Below are 26,674 nucleotides of genomic sequence, written 5' to 3' on the forward strand. Positions count from 1 at the left end.
GTAACTGTATTTTTCTAAAACATATTAAAATAGAAAAGATGTTCATCTGATTCATAATACAAAGAAAATACCAACATAGTAATAAAATACTGAAAATATATGAAAGCACCAAAGCATTAAAATATTCATATTGGCAAAGACTCTAAGAATATATTTCTTGCAATTTTACAGTAAAGTGCTATTCAATCACTCAGATTAAGGAAATGGCATTTTAATGGCACGGTTATTATTATCTTAAGGTTACAAATTACTTCGTTGCCTTTCTCAAAAAGACAACAACCCATTTTGTTGGAAGCAAAGCATTTGAGTTGCATGTACATGAAAATAACCTAAGTAACAGCTTCATAGTAAGCAGTGAACAATTTAAGTTGCCAACTCATTAAGAAAACAAAATACTGAGAAGTAAACTGAACAGAAATGAGATTAGTGAAAAATTAAGAAAATGTAGATGGGGTAAAACACTATAAATTAAGAAAGGGCAGAAGACTGTGCACCAAACAGTTCTGTAGACTTGCCTTTTACATGGTAATTTTTTTAATAATCATATTGCTGCTTTATTAATCAGATTATGAATGCATTTTATAAACTGCCCTTTTCTATTTCCTAGAAATGATACTACAGCTACAACACGCTCAAAAGTTACTGTAAGGAAAAAGACAGAAGCAGAGTATGACCTTTATTTTTCCTCAATAATCTCTTCTCATCTATTGAAGTAAGCAGACAAAACTAAATGATCTGTTACAAAGCAAATTTGTAGCAAAAATTAATTCTAGTAAAGAGATTTTTAAATTTTTAGACTTCAACAAGAGTGAAAATTTTAAATGTATGAAAGATACCATCAGTCTCCTTTCAAGTGTTTACTGTTTTAATATACATATTTACAGCAATGAGTACAAAGGTATTAGCATAAGTTCTCACTAGCTTCATACACCATTTCCATAACAGCTTCTGAGAAATGGCAAATACAACACTCTTATGTTGCCTTCAACAATAACTTAATCTTCCTGACTTGACTTGCTTTTTTCATAAATTCATCTGTAATTTAAGCATATTGCACATCTCAGAATAAGTTCTTACATTGACTATTTATTAGCCTTTTTATGAACCAATAATACGTTATCAAAAGTCAACTCTCACACTCCTTCCTCAATTTGACTAAGGGTTGCTTTCAAAAAAAAAAAAAAAAAAGAAAATAAAAGAAAATAATAGGAATAGGAATAGTGTCTTACGATTATTTCATTTGTATCTTTGGAATCCAACAAGGGTTATATTCCCAGTCAATGTGGCTGTGTGTATGTTATTTGGTAGGAAATATTTACAATAACTTTGCATACAGAAAAAGCACAAAAATAAGGAATTTAACCAATGAGCCTGAATTACCAAAACAATGACTAACAACAGATATCTTCCTTTATATGTGCATGTACATAGATTATATAAAAAAATCCGCCTGTACTATGTAATTTCTGTAAATTTTCCTGAATGAACAGGTTAACCTTTAGAATAAACTAAGTTGACTGCTTGCACCTTCTACAAGAGTAATTCAGAATGCAAGAATGAATATGATGAAAATAGATGAAATTTTGTATTTAAATAAATTGAATAAAGAAAAAAATAAACTGTTTTAAATTATATTTGGTTTCTTCCTTCCAGTTCAGTAGTGTTTATTGAGTTGTACAGTGAAAATAGGTCTTAGCTTCAACATCTTCCTTATGCCCTGTTCTAACTGTCAACTTTCAGTAATTTCCTTTCCTGGTTGTTCATTTCTTCTTTTTTTTTTTTTTCTTCAGCAAATTGTATCTTTGTTCATTGTTGTGGGCTAACAAACCTCATTTTGGCAGTTCCAGAATCCAAGTGCATCACTGCAATCTCTTCCACTTCAGCCAGCCACAATAGGCAGCACAACCAGTGCAGAGGAGTTCTTTTTAGCTTCTCTGGGTATATGACAGGTAGAAGCAGAAGGCAACGACAGTAACTGATAGTAAGGATAAAACAACTGACAACTGCTGGAACCAGAGGCAGCGATCAATCTGCTCTTGAAGTCTTTTATTGATTTGCAGTAAATTAGTTAGCTGAAAATAGAAACAGTTCAGTTAAAGCAGAATTTCCGCACACAAAAATACTCAATGATTTAGAGCTATTTAGCCAATAAGTATAAGTCCAGCAAAAAAACAACAACAAAAAGACTGCTCTTCATGATCTCTTAGTGATCCCTTTTCTATCACTACATACTTTAGGAATGTGTTCCACTAAAGGAGCTTCAAATCTTAAGAGTTATGGATAGACCCATATTGCCTGTATCAAGCACATGACATTTTTACACTAGGAAGCAAGATACTGCTGAGATTCACTGATACCTCCAGATCTGTAATATACACAAGAGGAAGGAGCAAATGGCATTAGAAGTAGTATTTTATTAAACCATTACTATTCAACAAAATAATTAAATCACTGTCACTGATTTAGTTACTTCCAATTGCTGAGCTTTTCAAATAGAAGAATTTACAAAGTACCACAGAGGTTTAATACACAATCTTTTTAACCCTATATTTTATAATTTTGTTCAATATTCAGCACAAAGGAATACGCTATTACCTGTATATGTAAATCTTCATTGGTTTTTGCTGGAACATTAAATGTGTTCTCTTTTAACGTCAGAGAAGAAGGCTTACTACTTTCTACAACATGACACCTGAGCCTGTGAAAGGGGAAAAAAAAGAAACACACAGCAAAAATAATAAATTTAATGTAACATTGTACAATTAATACTACACAGTCCATCTAACAGATATTAGACGTGCTTTATCATCTGTTCTGGTTGATTAATTTTCTGAATTACTATTGCAATGATAGTCTGAAAGGGGTTCCTCAGTCCACCAATTAATGTTTTGACAACTTTTGATATAGAAAGCAAAATCAAAATTATCTGCATGTTCAGTTAAAATATATGTTCATCACTTTATATTCATAACACAGGATGCACGGGATTACTCAGTCAAATACTTGCTACTAGAGATGCAACAATTTATTGAACAGCAAACAAAATCTAAAGGTTTTCATTCAATTTTAAACCTTAACAACATTTTTCATGTACTCTGCATCTTCCTCAGTTAAAAATACAGGAACAGAATTTCCAGCCACAGTTGAAGGTAGTGGAATCCTACATAATTTATAAAATACAGCAGAAACTGATAACATGCAAGTCAATTAGTGTGGGAAATTTATTTGCTACAGAAATGGTTAAATTGAGGCTGCGACATTTTTCTCTTTTAAGGAATGAGAAATGCTAAAACTTCCCCAGCAAGACAAAACAAAAAAAAAGAGACAAATGTGCATAATAAAATCTAAGTAGATTCCTCAGATAAAGTACTTGCACATATAATATTAAAGAGACAATAATTATTTTCTCCACTACTATTAATCGAGGTTTGATAAAAAGTAAAGGTCACTTTTGTATTCATCAGTAATGTACATACACTTTCACACTTTGCAGGTGATAAATTCAATGTAATCAGATAATCTCTCCCCATCGCTTCACTGTCTGTCTTAAAAAAAATTGCAACATTTATGCAAGGAAGCTTAAGGTCAATCATATAATGTAGATTTTGTTTAATAGGGAAGTAAGGGATAACCACTGGGGCCCTGGGCAGGCTGCTCTAGTGGATGGCAACCCTGCCCACAGCAGGGGGGTTGAAACTAGATGATCTTGAAGGTCCTTTTCAACCCAGGCCATTCTATAATTCTATGATTTGAAGCAAATATAGAGGAAGACTTAGGTATCAAGTCTCAAAAATACTTTTTCCATGTTAATTTTGGCCACAGGTGGGTAAACACAGCTCAAAACAGAAACCCCAAACCCAAACCAAAAACCCAGGAAGAATCTAAAGTAAAAATACAGTTATATTACTCTTTTTTTTTTTCTTAAATGAAACAGCATCTCAATATCATGGGTCTAAGACTTCTAGATGAACAAGAGCTACAATTAACTTTTTCTAGAAATGTACAGTGATACAACTAGATACGAACAGATGAGAGGTGTATTTAAAAGAATGCATCGAGAGACGTATTCTCCTAGTGGTATTTTTTCTCCATTAAATATGGAAAACACACACATGAACTTGTGATACGTTTCATAAAATTTCACACAAAATTATGATTTTCCCTAGCAGAAAGGTAATATTTTTTAATCTTGTCTAGAAAACAGTTTTGCATTTGATGTCTTCTTTCCTCACTTGCTTCTTTTTAGAAACTCAAGTGGCACATTCTTATTGAAAAAAAAAATCTACTGTCCATGAATATTGTCACATCCGTCCATTTTTTTACACTTAACTCTTAATCAGCACAAGAACAATAACAATAAAAAGAAGAGCATGTGCAGAACACCATGACATTTTATGCATTAAAACCACCTCTAATCAGTTAAAACATAGCAGAAGCCTCAGTAATATACTTTGGTAAGCACATGACTAGGTTTGGCTAATCCTGCACTAATTATGATATGCAAGTGCTATAAATCAGCTAAATAATAATTGCTAAAAAAAAACCTGGTCAACAGAAAACCATATGCTCACCTATGTTCCATCACTTTGGTCCTAGGGACTTCTTTCCAAAACTGAATCAGTTCTGGTACACCTGCTCCAGAAGACTGGTCCATTTCTGCTGCCATTATAAGGAAACGATCCTGCAGAGAAGCTGCAAAACCTGCCCTCAAGGGAAAAAAAAAAGCAAAAGTGTGCTTAGATAAAATTACAATAAGACAAAGTGTATAGAAGTATTTTTGAACAAAAAAGTTTTAAAATGAGACCTTATTTATTGCAGGATGTCAGACACTGACTTATTAGGAATAAAAATAATGAAATCATTCTCTTAAGGTCAACAATTTTGATTATAGTTTTCCGAAAATTCTACAGTTTCATTTTAACAGAACTAGTTTCATCTGAATGATTCAAGGACAACCCAACATTTTGTAAATAATACATTCTCCAGCAAATTCACCTGTCCTTGCACCAATTTAGGAAACTGATTTACCACAGATAAAACTCCCACTGTAATAGAGCATGAGTGACAGCTGCCATTACAACTTTTTTTTTTAAGACAATAAACAGCATGGGCCGCAGACAACAACTGCTTATGTCTAACTGGAGTAGTAAATCAGTGCAGGCAGTTATTCAAATGCTGTCTAACATCCATGTTTTTTTACAAATAGTAACACTCTCACGTAACAGTCAAGTAGACACGGGTGTCAGTCAGTCTCATACCCCAGCAAGCACATACAAAGGTTAGTATCTAAAGCAATCAGACTGTTAATAAAACTTGTCCAGACTTTAAAAAAACTCTATTGTAAGATTTTACTTACTTACCTCCATGAAGAGAGACTATTATATCTAATGATGTGCCAGGTTCACAGCTGCTGTTACTGGGTTTAACTCTGTATTTTTCAGGAGCAGTTGTTCTCACCTATAAACAAAAAAACCCAAGCAAGCATACAGTAAATGCATGCACAAATGCATGATTGTTTCATAACCTCCCTCATTCTGTAATAACTAAAATCATAAACTCAGCCAGAATATTTCTTTGATTTGCTTCAAACATCCCACCAGAATAAAAAATTTAGACTGAAAAGTGGGTTTAATAGTTTCTTCCTCCTTACTCAAAACAAGAAAAAATCAGGCCACACATAAAATACTTACCTTAAAAGCCACTATGTTTTTAGTGACATTTGTGAGAACTATCAAACATTTTTTCTCTCCAGTTTCTTTGGATCCAAAATATAGTTCTTCTGCTGGGCTAATAAGAAAAGTAAAAATAATTAGTTTCTTCTAATTATATTTACAACATATCATAAGAAAAATCTGACCACACCTACAGGAAAATAAAATACTTTCAACCCTGCAGCTATAGTCACTATAAATGGTTTTTAATGAAAAAAGCTGTGAAAACAAAATGCAGAGATTTTGTAGTGAAGCTCCAGGTTGACTCATGACCACAAGTGGACCTAGCTGCCACAGTTGATGACTGCCCTTGACTTCTTCCATTTAGAAGACCGTGACCATCTGCAACAGCAGGAAGACATATACAGTCGCTTCAGCCACTGCATCTTAGAGCAGTATGTTAAAGGAAAGCATCATTAATTTTAATTTATGCCAAATAATTTTAATATATGCTAACACTGAAAACTATAAGGTGTCACAGACAGGTAGTAATTTCCACCTCATACATCTGTCCTTATGATGGGTATACTGCAAGAGAAGCAGGTAGGTATCTGCGAGTAGCAATCATTTCAACCACTACAGCTAAATTCACTTGTACTTATGAGTCACTCTTCACATACTTCTGGAGATACATGCATAAATAAAGTTACTGCTTGTTTTTAATATTCTTGTGCAATTAGGAGAGTCATGCATGAAATCTTTAAAAACATGTCAAACTAAGACAACTCATTTTAGAATAAGCATTCAAATGAACACTACTAGGCAAAAAGTAGGGCATGCTCATATACTACAAGCTGAAAGGAAACTCAAGTAACAAGTGAAAAACTTTTGTTTCAATATGTCACATTAGGAATACACAAAGAACTGCCATACTATGCAGTACTACAAAACTGCATATTCTTTTGACAGAAAGCCTTTTTCAGAAAATACATTACTTTTTTTTTTCCTGTCTCCCCTTTTTAGAATGCCAATTCTATGTTAGTGTGACCTCTTCCTCAAAAGACCTCCTTTCATAGTACCAAACCTTCATTCTCCTCTCAAAAACTGGTGCATTAGCTGAGAAGAAAAATCCTTGGTGCACTGGAGCAAGCCTAAATGCCATGCTAGGAATCCAATGGTGACCGTGTGTATGGGGAGGGGTGTGTGTGCCTGTTTCACAATGCATTAGACACTTCACGTGACAAGAAATTTTGGTTTTTGGTGGGGAATAAGTAAGTGTGTTGAGTGAAGAAGAGAGAAATAAATTGATAGGTTTATAACAGATTAACAGGGTAACTGTATTCCCTTCGCAGTTTTTTTCTTTCACAAAATCTCAACTTAAGTAACCAACAGCAGTATGGAAAGGAAGGACTGCAGGTACAAGGCATTTTGGTTATCTTAATACTGTACTACTGCAGCTGTATGCTACCGCAATTGCAAAAGAAACCACAACTGAGATAGGAAGGCATCAACTAGCATCAAAACAAGCCACAAAAAGAGCTCAAAAAAAGGAACATCCCACGAGAGCCAGATTGTTCTTGTTCCATGCCCACCTGTGGCTATTGCAAAAAAAAAAAAACAAACCCAAAAAACAACAAAGCAGGGGGAGGACAGGTTGAGGGCCACTACTGAATGCCTGTTGTCTGGGAAATCAACCAGTTCCATAGTGTTGGAGGTGGACAGTATAAGTGTTCGGAGATTAGGGTGGTTAATTTAGCCTTTAATTTTTTAGAGAAATACTACTTTCTTTACTCTGATGTGTATGGGGTAACCATGCCAGGGCATACTATAAATTCTTGTCTCAAATACACCACAACATGAGCCAGTCTTCTACCAGACAGTGCAAGTATTATAATATTCATTTATTGAGGAGGAAGGCCAATGAAGACCAGTCTTTCATAGTAAGGTATGCAAAGCAAATGCAATCACGATCTAAAGGAGGAAGAGACAGATGACTAGTGTGTGACTACAAACATGAGAAACAGAAGAGCACAAGTACCCAGCTTTGGTCGTAACACCAGAACCAGCAAGTACTGAGCAGTGATAGGCAGAGGAGTATCCCTGCAGGGGTCTAAGGAGGCCTCACTGAGCCTTCTGCAGCAGCAGTGAGAGAGGCACAGAAAGGGTGTCTGTTCTTGGAGACTTCATGGTGCCAGAGCTGCTGCACCTCAGCTTCCTGGTCACACCCTCAGCTACTCCCTTCAAAAGGGCAATGGTGGTATCAGCAAGGATACAGGCTAATTATACTGGCAGAGCTTATAGTCTTCAAAAGAGGTGCCTGCAGCTAGTTATAAATGGCATGATACCATTATCCATTCAATAAATTTCAGTTGTGTCCTGAGAAAGACTGAGGGAAATAAAAGCAAGTTCTAGCTTCTAAAGAGTTAGAGTATTAATAAAGAACAACAACTCTCAAGAGCTTACTTATAAAACAGAAACCTCACAAAAAAAAAAAAAAAGACAGCAAGGACAACAGATACACCAGTATTTTATTTTCCATAACAGCAAGACTACAATTATTAGCACCTTTATAATTAACCAAGTTTACTCATTCATGTAATTTACAAGAACTCAACCACTTTTATTCCAATGGCAGCACTTGAAATATTTTTAAAAGAAAAAAAAAGGTACAGTTGGTGTGGGGGGTTTGGGTGTTATTTTTGTTTCTTTGGGGGTTTGATGGTGGTGTTTTTTGGTTTGTGTGGGTTTGTTTCTTTAAGATATGGATGGAAGAACACAGCTCCTTTTGCCATAGGCACAGAAAATTTTAAGCATTCTTTAAAAAAAAAAAAAAAACAAAAAACACAAAAACACAATTCTGCAGTCTATGCCTTTGCCCTGCCATACAAAAAACTAAGTCTATACAGAGGAGGTTTTTGCACAAAGGACTGTAATTTTCATTTCAAAACCAGAAAAATTTGACAGATACAAAATATTTTTATGCTAATGAGCATGTCATTATTCAAATTCATTCCAAAACTAATTCAGTATAGCACTTACAAAATTAGCTAAGGAATTACCTATAAATTAGATATTTTCTTCATTCATCTAATAGCAAACTGGAAGTGAAAACAAAAATTAACATCTAAATCAATTTCTAAAGAAGCATATTAACCTGAAATGCAGTGGAAAAAAAAAGTGATATTGGCTAATTGATTTTTTTTCCTACTTCAATAAAAAGCAAGGTTTAAGCATCTTGGATGACAAAATCTTCTGAGCTGATGCCATTTACACAGAACACTTCCCACACAAAATAAATTGGACCCATTAATTAAGTTTAATTGGTGCAAACTAGCATAGACATTTACATCATCTTAAGTTAAAAGAATTCAAGCAGGATTTAACAGTGAAAGATGTCGTACTAAACACATTGTTTAACCCAATGCAATCGATGTCAAACCACTGCTCTCATTACAGATAAGCACCGGTTTAACTAAGTCCAGTGACAGTTTCTCAATATAAATGAAACCACAAAATGCTTCTACAATTTTATGAAATGTACACCTGCTAATTAGTACACAAAGCATGCCAATGGTGACACCAAAAGATCCAGAAAAAACAGGTAAAAGCAGAAAAATTTTAGCTTTGTAAAAGTAATTCTTAAAATAAAGTTTATAACTTGTTTTCCTCTAGTGGTCTGAAAAAAAATAGTTTATTCTGAAAGTCAACTAGTTCAGTACTCAAGTGTCCAAGGAACATTGTAAAAAAACTGAAGAAAATTATTACCTGATATGTAATAAAGGTCCTTTAAAAGTGGTTAATGCTTTCTTTGCATTTTTTGGTTTGATCTCTGTTTTGTCAGTTTCCTCTGATTTGGAAATTTGTTCTATAGAATTCATCTGAGTAAAAATGATAGTTAATGATTAACCAGAAACCTGGGTTACACATGCTACAGAATCATGCAGGTATTTCAAAGAACATAAGGATGCTTATTTCAACAACTTACACACTACAGACCAAGCTTAATATGTATTCATTCCCTGAAGCTGCTTGAAGTCTACTGAATAAAATTATTTGTTATAGAAGTTACATAATGCATTAAACATGCATGAAGCAAAACTTCTGCTTTTTTTTCCAGCTATTTTCCTGATGCCCAAGTTAGTTATTTTTGAAGGCTACAGACATATTAAGTTATAGAACTTCAAACATTTAAGATTATAAAGCACTGATGTTACTCTTCCACTGCAAAACTTTTCAATTAAAACAGACACCTCAATGCAGTCACTGCAATATCAGAAAGAAAACACAACAACAATTCCACACTTTATTATATTGCAGAGTTACTAAACATATCTTCACTGCTTTTAGGTGGAACGCTGAAGTACTGGAGAACTTAAAAGAAATAATGCTGATTGAATTGGTGCATCCAAGACCGCAGATATCTTAGGTTCTGAGGGTTCTCCTTTACTACATTAAGGAAATACACGTCAACAGGCCTGGACATCTTTTTACAAAATAATTAAAAACCTCTGGAAATTGTCAAATGGAGCAAGTGGGTAAGGAAATACAGAAGACTGAAAGAATTATTGGCATCATGACTCAAGATCAGCTAGCTAAACAGTTTGCTTAGCCTTAGTTTTATACCACTTAAAATACAGAGACTAGACATGAAGAGAATTCAGTTTATGTAAATTTGAAGTATGGTAATGAAAGGAATACAACATTTTTTATAGAAAATAGGTTTTATAAAAAGAAACCACACAGCAATTTGATTTTTTTTCATAATTACAGTTAAAGTAGATGGATAGTGTGTAAATACACTGCACTAGTTCTGTGTTGGGCTTTATTTTACATAAATCTAACTAAAATTACCAGAGAAAAACATTGCTATAGCACGCATTAAAGGTGGAGGTACCTACAGGACAGGCACTTACTAACCGAGTTCATCACTCATGGCTCTTTCTACTCTGTGGAAAGAAATAGGCCCTTCTATGGGATAAGAGAAGGCATACATACATAAAATAAATCAGATTAATTCTTGGTGATGACAAGAGTCTGCACATAAAGACTGGTAGTGCAGTAAACAATGAAGACAATGATATCTCACAGATCACTTGAAATCTGTTAGTTTGGAAGCTTGCCTTATTAAAAAAATAGTTCAATAATTATATTTAGACACAGACAAGCAGAATACAATTAACTCAAACAAGAAATTACAACAATTCTGAGACCATAAGGGAACATTTCCAAAAAAAACCATTTTGGAAAAGAACATAATGCTGAAGTGGCCAACAAGTCCCAGTCCCTGTCTTTGCCTTCTGCAACTTGGGCGGTGTGGCTCGAACACTTGCTGGTGAAGACTGAGGCAAAAAAAGTTGTTGACTATCTCAGCCTTCTCCATATCCTGGGTAACCAGGTCTCCCATGCACTTCTGGAGAGGGCCCACAATTTCCCTAGTCTTCCCTTTATCTCTGACATACCTATAGCAGTGCTTGATGTCCCTGGCCAGATTTAATTCTATCAGGGCTTTAGCCTTCCTAACCTGATCCCTGGCTGCTCGGACAGTATGTTTGTATTCCTCCCAGGCTACCTGTCCTTGCTTCCACCCTCTGTAGGCTTCCTTTTTGTGTTTGAGTTTGTCCAGGAGTTCCTTTTTCATCCATGCAGGCCTCCTGGCATTTTTGCCCGACTTCCTCTCTGTTGGGATGCATCACCCCTGTGCTTGGAGGAAGTGAGCCTTGAATATTAACCAGCTTTCTTGGGCCCCTCTTCCCCTCCAGGGCTTTATCCCATGGGACTCTACCAAGCGGATCTCCAAAGAGGCCAAAGTCTGCTCTCCTGAAATCTGGGGTAGTGAGTTTGCTGTGCACCTTCCTCACCACCCCAAGGATCTTGAACTCCACCATTTCATGGCCACTGCAGCCCAGGCTGCCCTTGAGTTTCACATTCACCCCCAGCCTCTCTTTGTCAGTGAGAACAACATTCAGCATAGCACCTCTATCACTTGGAGAAGGAAGTCATCAACAATGCATTCCAGGAACCTCCTGGCTTGCTTATGCCCTGCTGTGTTGTCCCTCCAACAGATATCAGGGTGCGTGAAGTCCCCCATGAGAACCAGGGCTTGTGAATATGAAGCTGCTCCCATCTGTCTATAGAGGGTCCCACCCACTCAGTCTTCCTGGTCAGGCAGCCTGTAGCAGGCCCCCACTATAATGTCCCCTGCCCTCCCTTTAATCCTGACCCATAGGCCCTTGGTCAGCTCCTCATCCATCCCCAAGCAGAGCTCCGTGCACTCCAGCTGGTCACTGACACCCCCTTCTTGTCTCCCCTGCCTGTCTTTCCTAAAGAGCCTCAATCTCAGTTAATTTAAAAGATTGAGTAGCAGCTTGATTTCACTGAATAAAAGAGAAAATACCATAAACCACATCATTATTTTTAAGACTGAATAAAAAGTAAAAAAAATACCTTAGGTAGAAAGCAGAAGCCAAGCAAATTAAAAAACAAGCAAATACTGAGGCTATTAAGCACAAAAGCCAACTCATAGACTGAACAGGAATTCTCCATGATCCATATCTGAGGATCGGAGGTCAGAAGATGTGCTACAACCAAAACAAGCTACTGAGTCTAATGGTCAGGAAGTCACCATCGTTACATAATGCTTCCTTTTGAACTTGAAGGTCAGTGAAATCATCTTTTTTTTTGAATAGCTGGCCAAGTTGCAAAGAGCAGCTGGACTAATTAAAGCAAGCTGTCCATTTCAAATTATTCTGACAAAAACTTGAAACAGTAAACAAAAGTGTAACATTACTTTAATGGAGTATTCTACTCCATTAAACACAAGTTTTGCAATTCTAGTGCCTTAATTAAATTTGGAATATAAGTGGCATATTTTAGATTTTTCCTAGTACTTTCAAGAGCGATATCCCCATTGACTATCATTGCATATTCCTAAATATCACTTCATACGGACTTGTGCAAAAGAATGCCTTTATATTTCTGAATAAACACCACTTCAGGAAGATTCTATTGGAAAACAGGATTGATGGATTAGGGATACAATTTCTCCTGAGACTAAATTAAAACTTTTCTATGTTGAGTTTTTATCAATAACGTAAGAAAACAAATTAACATCACGTATAAATTTTTAACACTTAATATTTTCTCATGTACATACCAACTTAAGCATCTGAGAAAACTAGATGTATTTTAAAATTTACTACACCACTAAATACCCCAGGATTAAAAATAAACTAACTGGAAAGACATAACCTTTTAAAACAAAACAGAGAAACCTTTTAAACTTTACTGTACAATTCACTATATTCCAGAGATAAACCAAATATTTGTTACACATTTTACTCAGAGGCATGAAACTAACACTTTTTAATAGAAACAAGGTTGAAACTGCAAGTATAATTTTCAGTTTTACTGGGTTCCTTTGTCAAACTGGAGGGCAAGAAAAAAAAAAGGTAAAAAAAATTCACAAAGTAAAAGCCAGACAAGAAAAATTATATCCCTCCTCTGCCACTTTGTAAACATTTAACTATTCTTGCCTCAACTATCGGTGTTAGATACCTTTTTCTGATTAAAGTTTTGTTCTTCATTCAGCTCCCCTGTATCCTTGGTGTCCGCATCTATCTCTTCTTTACTTTCATGCTCATCTTCACTAGTAATGGGTCCATTTTCACATAAAGGAGTTTGAAAATCATCATCAACCAATGGAGGATAACTGTACTTGAAAGAATCCTAAATTATAAGATTTTTAAAGGATCAGTTATTTAGGAGGATGAAAAGTGCCTTCTGTAGTATTTTTTTAATGGAAACACTATATTTTTTGTTGTTTCACATTAATTGCACATTTTATTTATTCATTTTCAGTTAGACCCCTGTGCAGAAAGCTGACACTACCAATAGTTTTGGTTATCTTCTCATCATTAATAGACAAACACAGTCACCCAATGAAGCCACTAAATTGTAACCACTTACGGTCACAGCAGAACTGCAGAATCTGGAGCTTGTTAATGCTCTTAGAAGATGGGCAACATAGAACCAAGTTGGTCAACAGTCACTAACTGGCAACAAGACCTTTCAGGATCAAGGTAGTATAAAGGATAACTAAGACCATGAGCTCAACCAAACACTTCAGGAGGGTATTTAGCAAAGCCACAAGTTCTTTCTTTAAGGATGTAATTAGCTATTAGGTAAGATGGTCCAACAAGCAAACAGGAGATACTCAGCTCTGCAACAATAGGACAACACTGTGGGAGTTAGACCCAGAACCACTGCTATACCCCACTCAAATCCTTACTGAAGCTACTTCAGACATCATCAGCCCTTCCCTCAATGCCCACTCCTGAAGCTCAGCAATTCCAGCTTTCTTTAACATGAGCAAGTTTTTATGAGACTGGGGAGTCTGGGCAGCAATTTTCCATGGAGAAAAAGGGTATCTTTTATTCAGGACTTTCATACAAAAGCACTTTTTAAAGGCTGCTACTTTCAGCCAAATAAAAAAGCTAACTTAGTCTTTTATGTTCTTAAAGTAAGTTTTGTATGTTCTGGCAACTGGAACTCTACCTTGAGTTTATATACAAAGGAACATGGCCTCTCCTACTATAGCTGAAGCAGAGTCTTCCTTTTCTCCATATTGTTACTACCATAACTCCAAAAACACTCCAGAAAAAACAGTGGGCTTATTCCACTACCATAAATGGTCTGGAAAAATTACAAAGGAAAAACACCCTCTTTCTGCAAATTCTATTATAACAATTATACAAACTGATTTACTAGCTTTGTAAAAAACCTAAAACTGTTGTATAAGATGCTTGTGCTGTTTTGCTATTTAGACTGCACTAGAATAGGATCCAGGTTCTGTTAAAAGTGATACTGTATTGTAGCACACTCTTTGGAGCTCTACTATCTTCTACAGCCATGTCTTAAAATGAAGCTATACAGACAAGAGAAGGAAAAATAATTGCAATATGATTGTCTTTACTGAGTCATAGCTTTGGTGCAGGATGAAAATTCTGAGGGCAATGAAACCTATTTTGTGTTCACAGAACTTGTTTCAGAAACCAATACATAATCTTTAATTCATCAGGTGGGAGGAAAAAAAAAGGAGTAGAGGAAGAATGACACAAATTTTTTTTCTTTAAGGTCTGAAAAACCAAGTGGTTTCCAATGACTTGAAAGTGCATGAATGATTCAGAAGAAATACTTCTGTACTTAAGACTGCCAGATACCAAATTCTCACTAATTTAGCCTAGTTTATATTAATGTGATTTACAAATTATCATTGGCAGAACAATTTCAAGAAATTTCATACACATGAAGTGCTGACTCTCACCCCCACATGTGTAATTTATATAGGTGAGTCTCAAAAAAGGACCATGAAATGTTAATATACTTACAGTTCCACCCATGTGAGGTGGTAGATACTCTCCACTGATGTATTCCTGTACATCATTCTTGTTCGTGAACTTTAACATGCTTATTGCATCTGGGCCAAGCCAACCCTTCACAATTTTAAAAGCAGCTTTAAAAAAACCAAAAGGTATACATAAGTTGTCAGGAAGGGGTTTGGTGTTTTGTTTTTTTTTTTTAGTGTATTGGCAGACCTTATAGAACACAAGTGAGCTACATCCCATAAGATATGGTCGGACCTGCTCTGAAAGTATCTATTGTAATGGGGACAAACAGTGCAAGGAAAAGAGTATTTTTTACAGAGAAAATATTTTATGGACATATACTTTTCTATAGATCAATGCAGACAGACCACAAATCTTCATGGAAAGAGGGTCTTTGATTTAATGAATGACAACTTCTTTGTTATGGAATTTAGTCCAGAAAGTAATGAGGGGGTAAAGCCAACTGTATTTCCAAATATGCGTGAGGGAGGCTGGGAAAGATATGTATACATTCTTTCTAGTTTAAATGTTTTGCTGCTTTAAAAGACGTGCTTAGATCTATCTACAGAGTATTTTCAAATATCACAGTTATTTCAGTGATGGTAAAATGCAAATATATAGAAAAATACAAAGCCAGCATGAAAATATGTATTCATATGGTAAAAACACAGGAAAAATGTTTATCCTGTACTTTATAATTACAGATGATTGTTGAAGTACACACATCAAAACATATGTCACAATATCAGCGTCCACTGTCAGGCATCTATCTTAAATTGTATATTCTAGTTTTTTACTGCTTATCAGTGTCCATCATCTGTTGATGATAGCATTCCTAAATCATGAACAGATCTAGCTTTGAAAGGATTACAGTTGGAAACATTCAAGGAATAGACTACTTATCAAGGTCTCCCAAGCTTTAAAGATAACAGGATGAATATGGACTCCATTTAAAGTATGATCCAAAATACAATGCTAGAAAGAAAAATAAGACTTACACAGTCCATGAATCAACAGATATCACGATGCATGTTTAACAAATTCCACCATTCAGCTGTGTCCACACAGAGCAGAAAAATGCTTACTATTTACGCTACTAATTTTAAAAAGTTATCATGATCTGAAAAAAAAACACCAAAAAACCAAACAACTACTTACCATTCATTATCCATGGCATTTCAAAGATCACTATCTTTGCTGAAAAGACAAAAAGAAAAGGATATAATCTGAATACTAAGTGTTATGTATTTCTCTGTTTAAGAGGAAGCACAGCAGTAACAGTTATATAAAAAGTGAATACACATTTTTGGAAACCTCCATATTAATTTTCCTGTAAAAGCAACATTGTATAATTGTTTTTAAACACATATAAACCTATTTCTATTACCATTCAAAAACATTAGTTGTGTGCTTGGAAAGCAGCTAATGAAATTCTAAGTTATACACTGTTTATATACTTCCCTAGGATGCTACTTTTTTGACAGATTGTTACTAATAAGTGATCTCCCCAAATAAGGCAGAAAAAGGTAACATCTCAACCGACCTAGAAAAGCAACTATTGAATGGAAAAGAAGTTTAACAGGTATATTCAGCATCTCTTCTTCTCTAAGAAACAAATAACAAGAGTCTTTGTGAAATCTACATTTTTTCCAAGCTTTCTTTGTTTTAGCAGAAGTCTGAAAAATTAGTACTTTGACTCAGAAGTGTCACAATATTTTTCTCTTAAATGTCAAAAAAACAAAAACATAATGTTGCACTTGGCTTTAAGCTTGATATTTGATCAAAGTTTTGAACTTTGATCAGTAAGCTGAAATCTAATATTCAGAGTTTAAGCAGCTACTGTAGAAAATTTCAGTATTCAAACACATTTTCACCTAAAATTCATAACTCATTTAAGATGAGCTAGCAAAAGCTATTCAGTGTTTGCCTATCCATAACAAAAATTAGCAGGCATGTACACAGGTTTTTCCAAGTGTTCACAAAAACTTGCCTTATTCCTGTTCAAACTGAACCATTGCTCCCTAAAATTTTCTAGAGCCATTTATTCCTTGTCCCCTGAAGACTCCTAAAGGATACAAACTGTCATGCAAGTTTGCAAAGCTTCTACCCAAGTAACAAGGAGCAAAGGAAAAAACAGGTCAATTCCATTCTACTAGATGCTTATATAAATTTTTAATCATGTAAAAACATGTATTAGACTGTTATTTCATGAAAAGTCAGTTTCAGTTGATTTTTGATGAATATAAAGTTTACTTACAACACAAAGTTCTGCTGACCTTACAAGCACAAAAAATACTCTGAATCTGTAATGTCCCTGTGTTCCATGTAGTTACAACATGAAGCACACGCAAAAAGACTTAAGTATCCCCCACCATCTGTAATGTTATTAAATCCTCTTATTACACAAGTCTACACTGCTTAAGATTTAATGTATAATACTTACTGAGGAAGTTTGGGTAATAATCTGTAAAACAGTTGACAATAAACCGAACAAAATCCAAGTCCTAAAATAAAAGCACAGAGTAAACACAATGTAAATCAAAATATTAAGAATCAATATTTTGTTTGTAAATCAAAATATTAAAAATACAGGCATAGTTATGCTAAGGCATTTACTGAATAGCACAAGATACTTATATTGTAATCATGCATATTGAAGTTTTACACATAGTACGAACATCATCCAAACTCAATACAACGCTTTTCATTTCATTAAATACTACAGGACTGTGGTAAAATTTAGCTTTAAGACCTAAGAAAGAAGTCAATAGACCTATTAACAGTGCAATAAGTTAAGTATCTAAACTACTGCAGTGTATCAACAGGATTTAAGCTGTACAGGAAAGACACAGGAAAAATAAACCTCTTCCACTAGAGAAGCTTCATAGATTATCTTATAGCCTTATAAGGGAGAGCACTAAACATACTGAAATTTCCCTTTACTAAGATATCTTGCATATTGTTCAATATACTACTGCACTCAGGATCCTCCAGAGAAAAAGAAGTTTTCCTTTTCAGAGAACTTTTGGTTTTAGTATTAGTTTGTGGCATGCAGAGAAATTGTGGGGAGAGTCAGCACTCAAAAAGACATGCTTGTATACTACCCGTTTTTAGGGTGCTTCCATTCAACAAGCAGCTGCACAGAAATAGCACAGCCAAGTCTCTATTGCAAAACCCAGGTATAATAGAACTGACTACACAGTAAAGGGCAAAAAAGGCATTTTATGAAGCAGGTATAATAAACAGATAATAAAGTAAGAGAGAGCTCACTACAATAAGGTACTTTGGTTAGGTAGGAAGCCTGCCATAAGTACTCATACTTTGACCAGTCCTTCTAACAGAAGTGACCACTACTACTACTTTTAGAAACAGTACAAAATATATTGCTGATGGAGGATCCAAAGCCTACTGTAACAGTAAAAATGTTATGGGGAATAGGCTCCTAGAGTGACGTAAACAGGTTACTACAACATTTGTGGACAGAGAAGAAAAAACACATCCCCCTGTATAAGAGGATTACCCACAACCTGGAAGCTTTATTAGTAGCTTCAGTAACTAACTGAAAGCTTGATAGCTTTAGAGACAGAAGGCAGCCTTTAATAGAAGTATTTATCTCAACTGGCTGTTGCTTGTACCAAATGCAGCGTCTTTCATTTAATAGCATAAACACAGTGATAGCTTTACAAGCAATGACTAGAACCTCCTGTGCATTAACAAGGTTTTTATCCTACTGCCTATCCAAAAGAAGCACCATCAGATACTAGGAGGAGGGATCCATTATTTTGATGAAAGCCTGAAATTAGAAGTACAGATTTCAGCAGACCATTCAATAACCACATCTAACTAAATGTTACCTGAACTGATGCAACAAAGCATCAGCTATCAGGATTACCTGTCTGCATACCAGTGATAAAAGCTGACGTAGTGGGTGTGCATAGCAATGGAACAAGCAAATGAAGCATGCTTTGGAAAAGAACTCAGGAATCCAAGTTCTTTTAGGATAAAATTTATCTGTTACTCTACATGGCTACAAACAGACATTAAAAAAACATATTCCCGTTCTTTGATAAATGTACTAACTACAAAGCAAGACTGTACAATGGGACACTTATGGACAGCACTTACTAAGATTGCATCTCTGGAAGTCCCAAAGACACTGGAAATAAGTTGTTTCATTATATGCTCCATAAACCCCAAATCAAGTTGCTTTTTCACATTAAGGAAATTATTACAATTTATTCTTCTTATCTAAAACCATGGCTCCAGTAGTATCTTTAGGAGTATGGACAGACAGCTCTCAAGGCACACATAAGAGCAGCAATCCTGCCTTGCAAAACTGAATTACACTGTATTTATTTGTCAAAATATCCTCTCAAAAGCTTGTGGTCCTGTACTGCACAGCTGCAAGGTCCTAGTGCAAACATCAACCATCTTGCCTCGAAAAGGTACAAATAAAGCTTTTTGTTTGTTTATATCTAAATGCATTCCTGACATAACACCAAAAGAACAAACAAGATACAAGTTTCAGCCATTCCTGTAAGAATAACAGGACAGGATGATATTTGGTAAGAAAAATTCCAATATTCTATAGAAATAAAAATTTTTTAACCCACAGACAATCTATGAGATTTTTAGTTATTAGATTAAATCTATAAATACATAATGATAGGCAAGATATCCACCTTGAAAAGTAAAAGAGCTTAATTCTGCTCCTGAAAGTGGGTGCTAAAAATGTACTTTTCTCTACTGAATTCAGCTGAAGAGAACGACAGTGAACTCTTAGATTTTCATCTATCTGCATTAAAATTACTCAAATGTTGCCTCCCCCCACCCTTCCAAAAAAAATAACCTAAATTGATTTTAGGTTGTCTAAAGTGAGGATCAGTAAAATGCAGGAGGTCATATTGTTCTAACTTTCTAAATACGCTTCTACAAAGCAAATCTTAAAAGATGCCTGTAGTAAACTATGAGTATGTATTTATGCTTTCCTTATAAAGACACTAACAGGTAGAAAAAACCAGACATAAAGGAAGAGATACTACAACATACACTCACTACTAGATCTACATAAGTTTAAAAAAAACATATTGGCTTCCAATTTTCATAAGAGTAAGCAGCAGCTGCATTCTGTGCCATTAACCAGATCAAGGTTGTTCCTGCTCCGGCAGGGAGATTGGACTACATGATCTTTCGAGGTCCCTTCCAACCTCTAACATTCTGTGATTCTGTGAAGTTCTACTGGTAGTAGTAGTATATTGTTCAGACCGTATTAACAGCAACTTTAGATCAAGTTGTACACAAGCTGCTGCCCAGACTCACACCTGAAACGGAAAACAAAAAAAAGCCCCCAGATCGCGTGAATTTAAAGGCTCACTGTCAAGATGACAACATAAACCAAAGATTGCACCTGGTGCACTTAAAACTAAGGAGATCTAGTGATCCAGATATTAACCACAAATTCCGCTCTATAACAAGAGCAGCTTCTGAATCAAGAGTTTTTAATAAGATATACCTAAATCCCATGAAGGAACAGTCTTAGGAGCAAAGTTTGTATTAAAAAACTTGTAGAAAATACACAAGTCCAGATGACAGCATGCAACCAGTCAGTGTGTACTGATGAGCACTGAGAAGAAAGTATTGGGATCAAGAATTCCATCTCAAAGCAAGGGAAGTGAAAAAGAACCACAAGAAAGAAAACCCACACCACACAGTTGACAATTCTGTCTTCAACTGCAACATATTTACATGTAACTCCATAAGGAGCAGTTTGTCATTTTGGTCCTCATAGAAGTGCTGACACATACAACACGTGAATACCAATGGACATCAGCAAAAGATCCCTATCTCAAGTTTACTACAGTAAATGCTTAAACAAGTGAACCAATTTATTTCTTTCTATGCTTTATAGGTTGAAATCTATCATATCAGAAAAACTGTTCACAAGAAATATGTACTAAGGCAATTGTTTGCCTCCTGAAATAGATAATAGCATTTCTGCATCGCAATGGAAAAATACGACACTGAGCTGATCTCTAACACAGACTAGAAGAAATCCCACTGCCACAACATTGATACTACTACACTGCAAACTCAGCATAGTTTAGCATCCTCCAAAGAAATACAGGTGGATGGATGTCAAGTTAGAACAGGTTCAGATAGCATGCAAGAATCACTGAAGTAAAAGCAAATTTGCAGTGTCCTCAAACACTATGAAGTTTCCAAGGTCGTGTAAAAACAGATACTTTTGTGCCTTGTGAAAGCTTTAGTGAAAATTAAAAGATCCTCAACTACTGTTTTTCTAAAGAATGAATATGCCATGGGGAGGAGTTTGGGGGAAATTTTAACATTTCACAATGTTTGCAGGATTAGTTATGGCCAAAGAGACTATAAGGTTTTTGAAAATTCAAAACCCCACAAATCGTGTTACTTACATCTTCCACCTTCCATATAGGCACAGGACTTAAGAACAGTTAAGACCATCAATTCAGGAACAGTTCTTAAATACATTTAAGTTTCATGTAACACAGATGAACAATTCACTACATTCCAATTAGCAGCTAAATTTAAGCATTCTCTGAAGTGTACTTCAGGTAGGAAATTACTCAACCTTATGTATAACTACAATAAATCTCCAAGTAATTCCCAAAGTAGACAACTGACTTGACATATGACTAATTGGTATGGAATTTTTTTTTAACATTTATTTCCAAATACCTAGAACATGGATTTTCAAGTACTTAATTCTTTAGTGTTTTTAAAATTGATGCAACTTTGAATTTTCTAAATTATTGTAGAAATGGGAAGTAGTTTTCTGGAAAAGTTTTCAAAACTAGTATCATTCCTTTTGGCTTCTTTAATGATTCAGATCTACAATCATGTCCAAGGCAAAGGAGAAATCCTACCCTTAAAATCATTAGGGCTTTCTTATATAATGTCAACTTTTTGAATAATCATAATTTTTACAGAAGTGACTGAACTACAATGCTCCTCCTTGATTTTCTGGGCCTAAAGAACATCTAGAAATACATAAAAACTTTTGCTAAGAGAAATGTCTTCTCTTCTGAATGACAAGTTGAATCTCTGGTTTATGTAAGGTCAAGCTTGGAGGAACCAGTCTTCAGGAAGGCTTACAGGACGGACAACGAACTGAAAAAGGGGGTAAAGATATTATTCCTGAAGAAGTATAAACTTGAGTCTGAAAAATAGACATACAATTCAGAATTCTATCACATCTTCTCAAATTCAGACACCCTCATTTTTTCTCTATCTGTACATAGCAACAAGTATGTAGATTTCTTCACCATACTAGTCTCATCATTGTAATAACGTTTTGTTAGTACAAGAAAAGACAGACTTGGGCTATATCTGGTTAAGATGGATATTGAAAGTAATGCCTACTTGATAAACTGCTTTTTTGCATCCCGCTAACTTCTCTTCACAACAAAATTCAATGTGGGAGAGAGAGATGCATGCAGGGACTTAAGAAATGAACACAATTTAAACACACAGGTACAGCATACACAGCATGGAGTACAGAGAGGCAGGACCAGGATAAGAATTGTTAACTGAAGATGCTGACTTGTCAGAACAGATCAAAGATCTCAGATACTGCATCTAAGTGTTTTAATGTTTCACCATTACTCCATTTTTCCATCCTTCACTCTTGACCAATTCATACAAAAAAGATGATTACAATTAACATGAAGCTGTTGAAGAAACAGCAGCAACTATACTCACAATAAAAGATAGCTCAACCTATTGCCTTTTGGGTGCTCAAAAACCAAGTTCTACTACTGTCATCCATGAAAACTGACGAACCAGGCTGGTAAGCAGTGACTATATGTAGTCACTTTGGCTCAGTCACCAAATTAAAAGGAAGTTTTCAGAGTGGTGTACAAGGCTTAAAGTTCAATATGCAACAGAAGATTCTGGAAACTGCTCACATAATGGGAAGAAGCCCTACATATCACTGACTGAGCAACTATTAAGTTCATGTGTCAAGGACTGCACAGGGACTCCCTTTTTTCTGCAGACAGGTTAAACAATTCAGAAAGCAATCAGAAAAAACACAATACTTACTATGTGACTGATCCCAGTTTCAGCCATGTCAAATACCACTGTTAAGGGCTTCCCATGATCTCTCTTGGCATAATGTTCTAACCAAAAAGCTACCAGTTTCTTTTTCTCAAGTTGCTGTTTAGGATCTCTTATGTGATGTTTCACTTTGAACCAAACTTGTGAGAAGAAAAACACACAAAAATTGAAGCAGATCTAAATTGACAGAAAACATTATGCAAATAACTACACAGGATGCATTGAAATTTATTAACACCTCTGAGTTGGTATTCTACGTTTCTGATTTTGTGGCCACTGAACACCCAGAAGAACAACTGCATACCTTTCCACACCCACCTTTTTTCCTTGCTCACATTTTTATACCGGAACTTTGTCAAAATTGAAAATACAAAGTATTACAGTACAGAAAAAACACTTTCCATCTATTTCAAGATTACTTCTTATCTACATTATTATTTCATTATTTCAAATTAAATTATGCAGTCCTCAGGTATGATATTATGTTTTACATATATTCTAGGTATTGCTATGGTTGCAAAATTTATGTTTATTTTTCTGCTTAAGTTTTCTACAGAATTGTAGCTGATGCGTTTTGAAAAACTATTTATACACACATTATTAATTATATAAAAAGCAACAGACTTTTCTAAAATGAAATGAAAAAATCCAGAAGATAAGCAACATTATATAAATGAAAGCCCAATACATACCCTTCTGAAACAAGGAATGAGTCATGAAGAGACATTTTTCATAGAAAGTAGCATATATCAAAGTAACAGACTTTATAAAAATGTCTGAAACCAAATTACTGATTATACAATGAAGTGATAAAAGAAGTAATCTGGGCAGTAATGTAAAGAACGGCCTTCATTTTGGTATCTACGCTATACCAACATTAGACGAGCCTGAAAATAATTGTAGATATACTCTAATATTTTTCATCCCTGAAACTTGGAAGTCTAATAGAAAACAGATTTATCATTCATGTTTTTTACTTCTACTCGCACATTGTAAATTTACAGCTTATGTAAAGAAACTGTTTTTTTAAACGTAGCATATTAACTAGATACTGTAAGTTCAGAATTTCAAAAAAGATACCCCTATTCAAACACAGGACTCTTGTGAAAGTAATCAATAATTCTTGAAGAACTTCCTTATACTTTAAAAAATTAGTACAGACCATGTGGCCCAGGAAACATGTTTCTCAAACGTTGACCAAACAAGAACTCATAACTACGATACAACCTGAATTTGTATACACAGTCAGATATTCTGACCCAATTAACATTCACAGAAGAAACACCAGGTATGGAAAATTGAGACATCAGGTATGTTTCAGTGACAATAAAATCAGAAATCATTGTTTACCCAACTTACATATTCTTAACATGAAACGATTGCATAATTTTCTCAGTCCCAGCACTGATGCAAGAAAGTAATGCTTTTTATACTTCTGTCCCCCCCCAGTCCCTTCCCCTTCAACCTCACCAAATTGAGCCGCCCAGTATAACCATGTTCATCTTCCTAAACGCTATAAAAAGGGATTACCATCACTCATCCTTTAATTCTTACCTTGGAGGCTAAAAGAAAACCATGGGCATAACAAAGCAGCAATTTTTCATACGGGTCTGATACCTTACAATGATAGGAAAAGGGACAGTTTGACGAAACACAGCCATAGAATAAAAGCTCTATTTTTCTGGTAATTTGTTTTTTGTAAACTAGTATATTGTGTTTAAAACAGTCATTTCTGTAAAAGACTGGATTGTTAGCGTATTTCTAGAAGTACAAACTAGCCCTTGTAAACCAAGGAAAAGCAGAATTTCAGATTTAAATTTTCATTTTTTTTCAAGATTCAAGAGCATTGCTTGGAAAGCCTCATGAGTGATTTGTTTTAAAAGTCTCTTTTGCCTCAAAGGATCTAAGCTTAATTAAGAGTAAATATGCAAGAAGTTACAACAAATTCATTTATAGAAAATAATATTGTCCATCTATCATACATCTATCATATTAAAAAAACTCAGGAGTATTTCAGGCAGTATTTACTGTTTCCCTAAAAATTTTATTCTTTAATTACTAAAAGTTAATCACACAACTTGAGAGTTCACTCTCCAACTCCCAGCTGTCCACACTGTTACTGAACATCCCAATGACATAAGAAAAAATTAAAAAACAAAACAAGAAAACCATTGCAGACCTCCTGCAAACCTCTGCAAGTATGTAAGAATGTCGGCTGCTAGAAAAGCAACGACAATGCACTGTAATAATGAACATTTATACTAGTTATATACTCACCACAGTAGATACAGAAACAATGTACTTCAACAGAAAAGTTAAAAACTGCATTAAAATTAGGATAAAGGTTTATGATTTTTAAAGTCTGCTGATAAAGTGTATAAATTGCACTTCTGTGATCCAAAGAGATACTCAAAGTTACCAACCTCTTATTTTTAGTAAAATCAGTTGCCAATATGCACTACTTCTATTTTTAAAACATCTATTTTTCAAAATAGATGCTACAATGCTGGAAACAAAAAAACAATGATCAACGACTGAAAATATTATTTTCTGTGTAACTTACATAATTTATAGCCCTCTTTATCATATCCATGCAGAAAGAGAGCACCATTTTCAAATAACCATTTTGGAAGTACAGATTCTGTCAAGTCTGCAAAGCAAAATGAGTAATCATATTAAATAACTTAACAGTAGTCACTGAAAATGCATAAGTCTACCAACAAAATACACAAATGTCTTTATAAACCACATTCCAAGGCCTTTACTAAACTAATGTAAATATTAAGCTCATTTCAAATCTTTGCTATCTCCTTCCTCTCATGCTGTACAGTAGGATTTATTTAGGAAGAAATAAGAAACTGATGCAAGAAAAAGAAGCTGCAAATGTTTATTTCTGCTCATATCTACAACCCCTCTTGCTCTATCCTTTAATTCAGATTGTGCAGTCCTGTAGATAAAACTCACCTTCAAAACATTCTCACAGCACAAAAACCAGAACTATTCTACATAAGGTGTTGGACCAGCGCTGCTATGATGAACAGAGCCCTGTTTTTTGCGAGGTTTTGTTGTGGTGGTTTATTTATTTAAGGACTCCATTCTAGGAAGCATACAAAGACAAAACAAGATATAGATGCCTTCCTTCCTCTTAAACAACCTTTCAATAGACATATGGAGCCATAAAAGAATGAGACAGAACTGGTCAACATAAAAAGCAGTATTTCTAATTTTTTCTTTCTTTTTAACTGAGTAGAAAAGTTCTTGCTCAGCTCTCTGGGGTACCTACAAAACCTTTAAAAGGTGCTTAATGAAACTACATATAGAAGTCAATTGTAGTTCAATAGCAAAGCAACACACACCATCAAAATCATTCATGTAACATAGCTTACCATTAACTGTATAGTCTTTCCTCCACCGAAAGCTTTCGTCAATCATCTTTAAAGTATCATCCACAACATCATGACGCCAAATCAGATAATTTTCAACCCATTTATCATCTTGCTGAAGTCTTTCCACATCTCTAGAATCGTATTTATCAGATTTATCTAG

The 26,674-nt window shown here is 34.9% G+C and overlaps 1 protein-coding gene across 1 annotated transcript; it reads right to left on the bottom strand.

Moving 5' to 3' along the window:
• Positions 1 to 1,805: 1,805 nt before the first annotated feature.
• MOSPD2 (motile sperm domain containing 2) lies at positions 1,806 to 26,674 on the bottom strand. The gene is made up of 13 exons (XM_010080005.1): positions 26,515 to 26,674; positions 25,692 to 25,778; positions 23,114 to 23,268; positions 17,478 to 17,538; positions 16,193 to 16,231; positions 15,038 to 15,162; positions 13,206 to 13,376; positions 9,417 to 9,529; positions 5,691 to 5,787; positions 5,361 to 5,457; positions 4,572 to 4,701; positions 2,596 to 2,698; positions 1,806 to 2,072 (listed from the first exon to the last, which is right to left on the bottom strand). The coding sequence occupies exons 1-13, from the start codon at positions 26,558 to 26,560 to the stop codon at positions 1,926 to 1,928; spliced, it is 1,371 nt and encodes a 456-aa protein (XP_010078307.1). The 5' UTR covers positions 26,561 to 26,674; the 3' UTR covers positions 1,806 to 1,925.

This window comes from Pterocles gutturalis, unplaced genomic scaffold (genome assembly GCF_000699245.1).
Source record: "Pterocles gutturalis isolate BGI_N339 unplaced genomic scaffold, ASM69924v1 scaffold12176, whole genome shotgun sequence".
NCBI classification, from domain to species: domain Eukaryota; kingdom Metazoa; phylum Chordata; class Aves; order Pterocliformes; family Pteroclidae; genus Pterocles; species Pterocles gutturalis.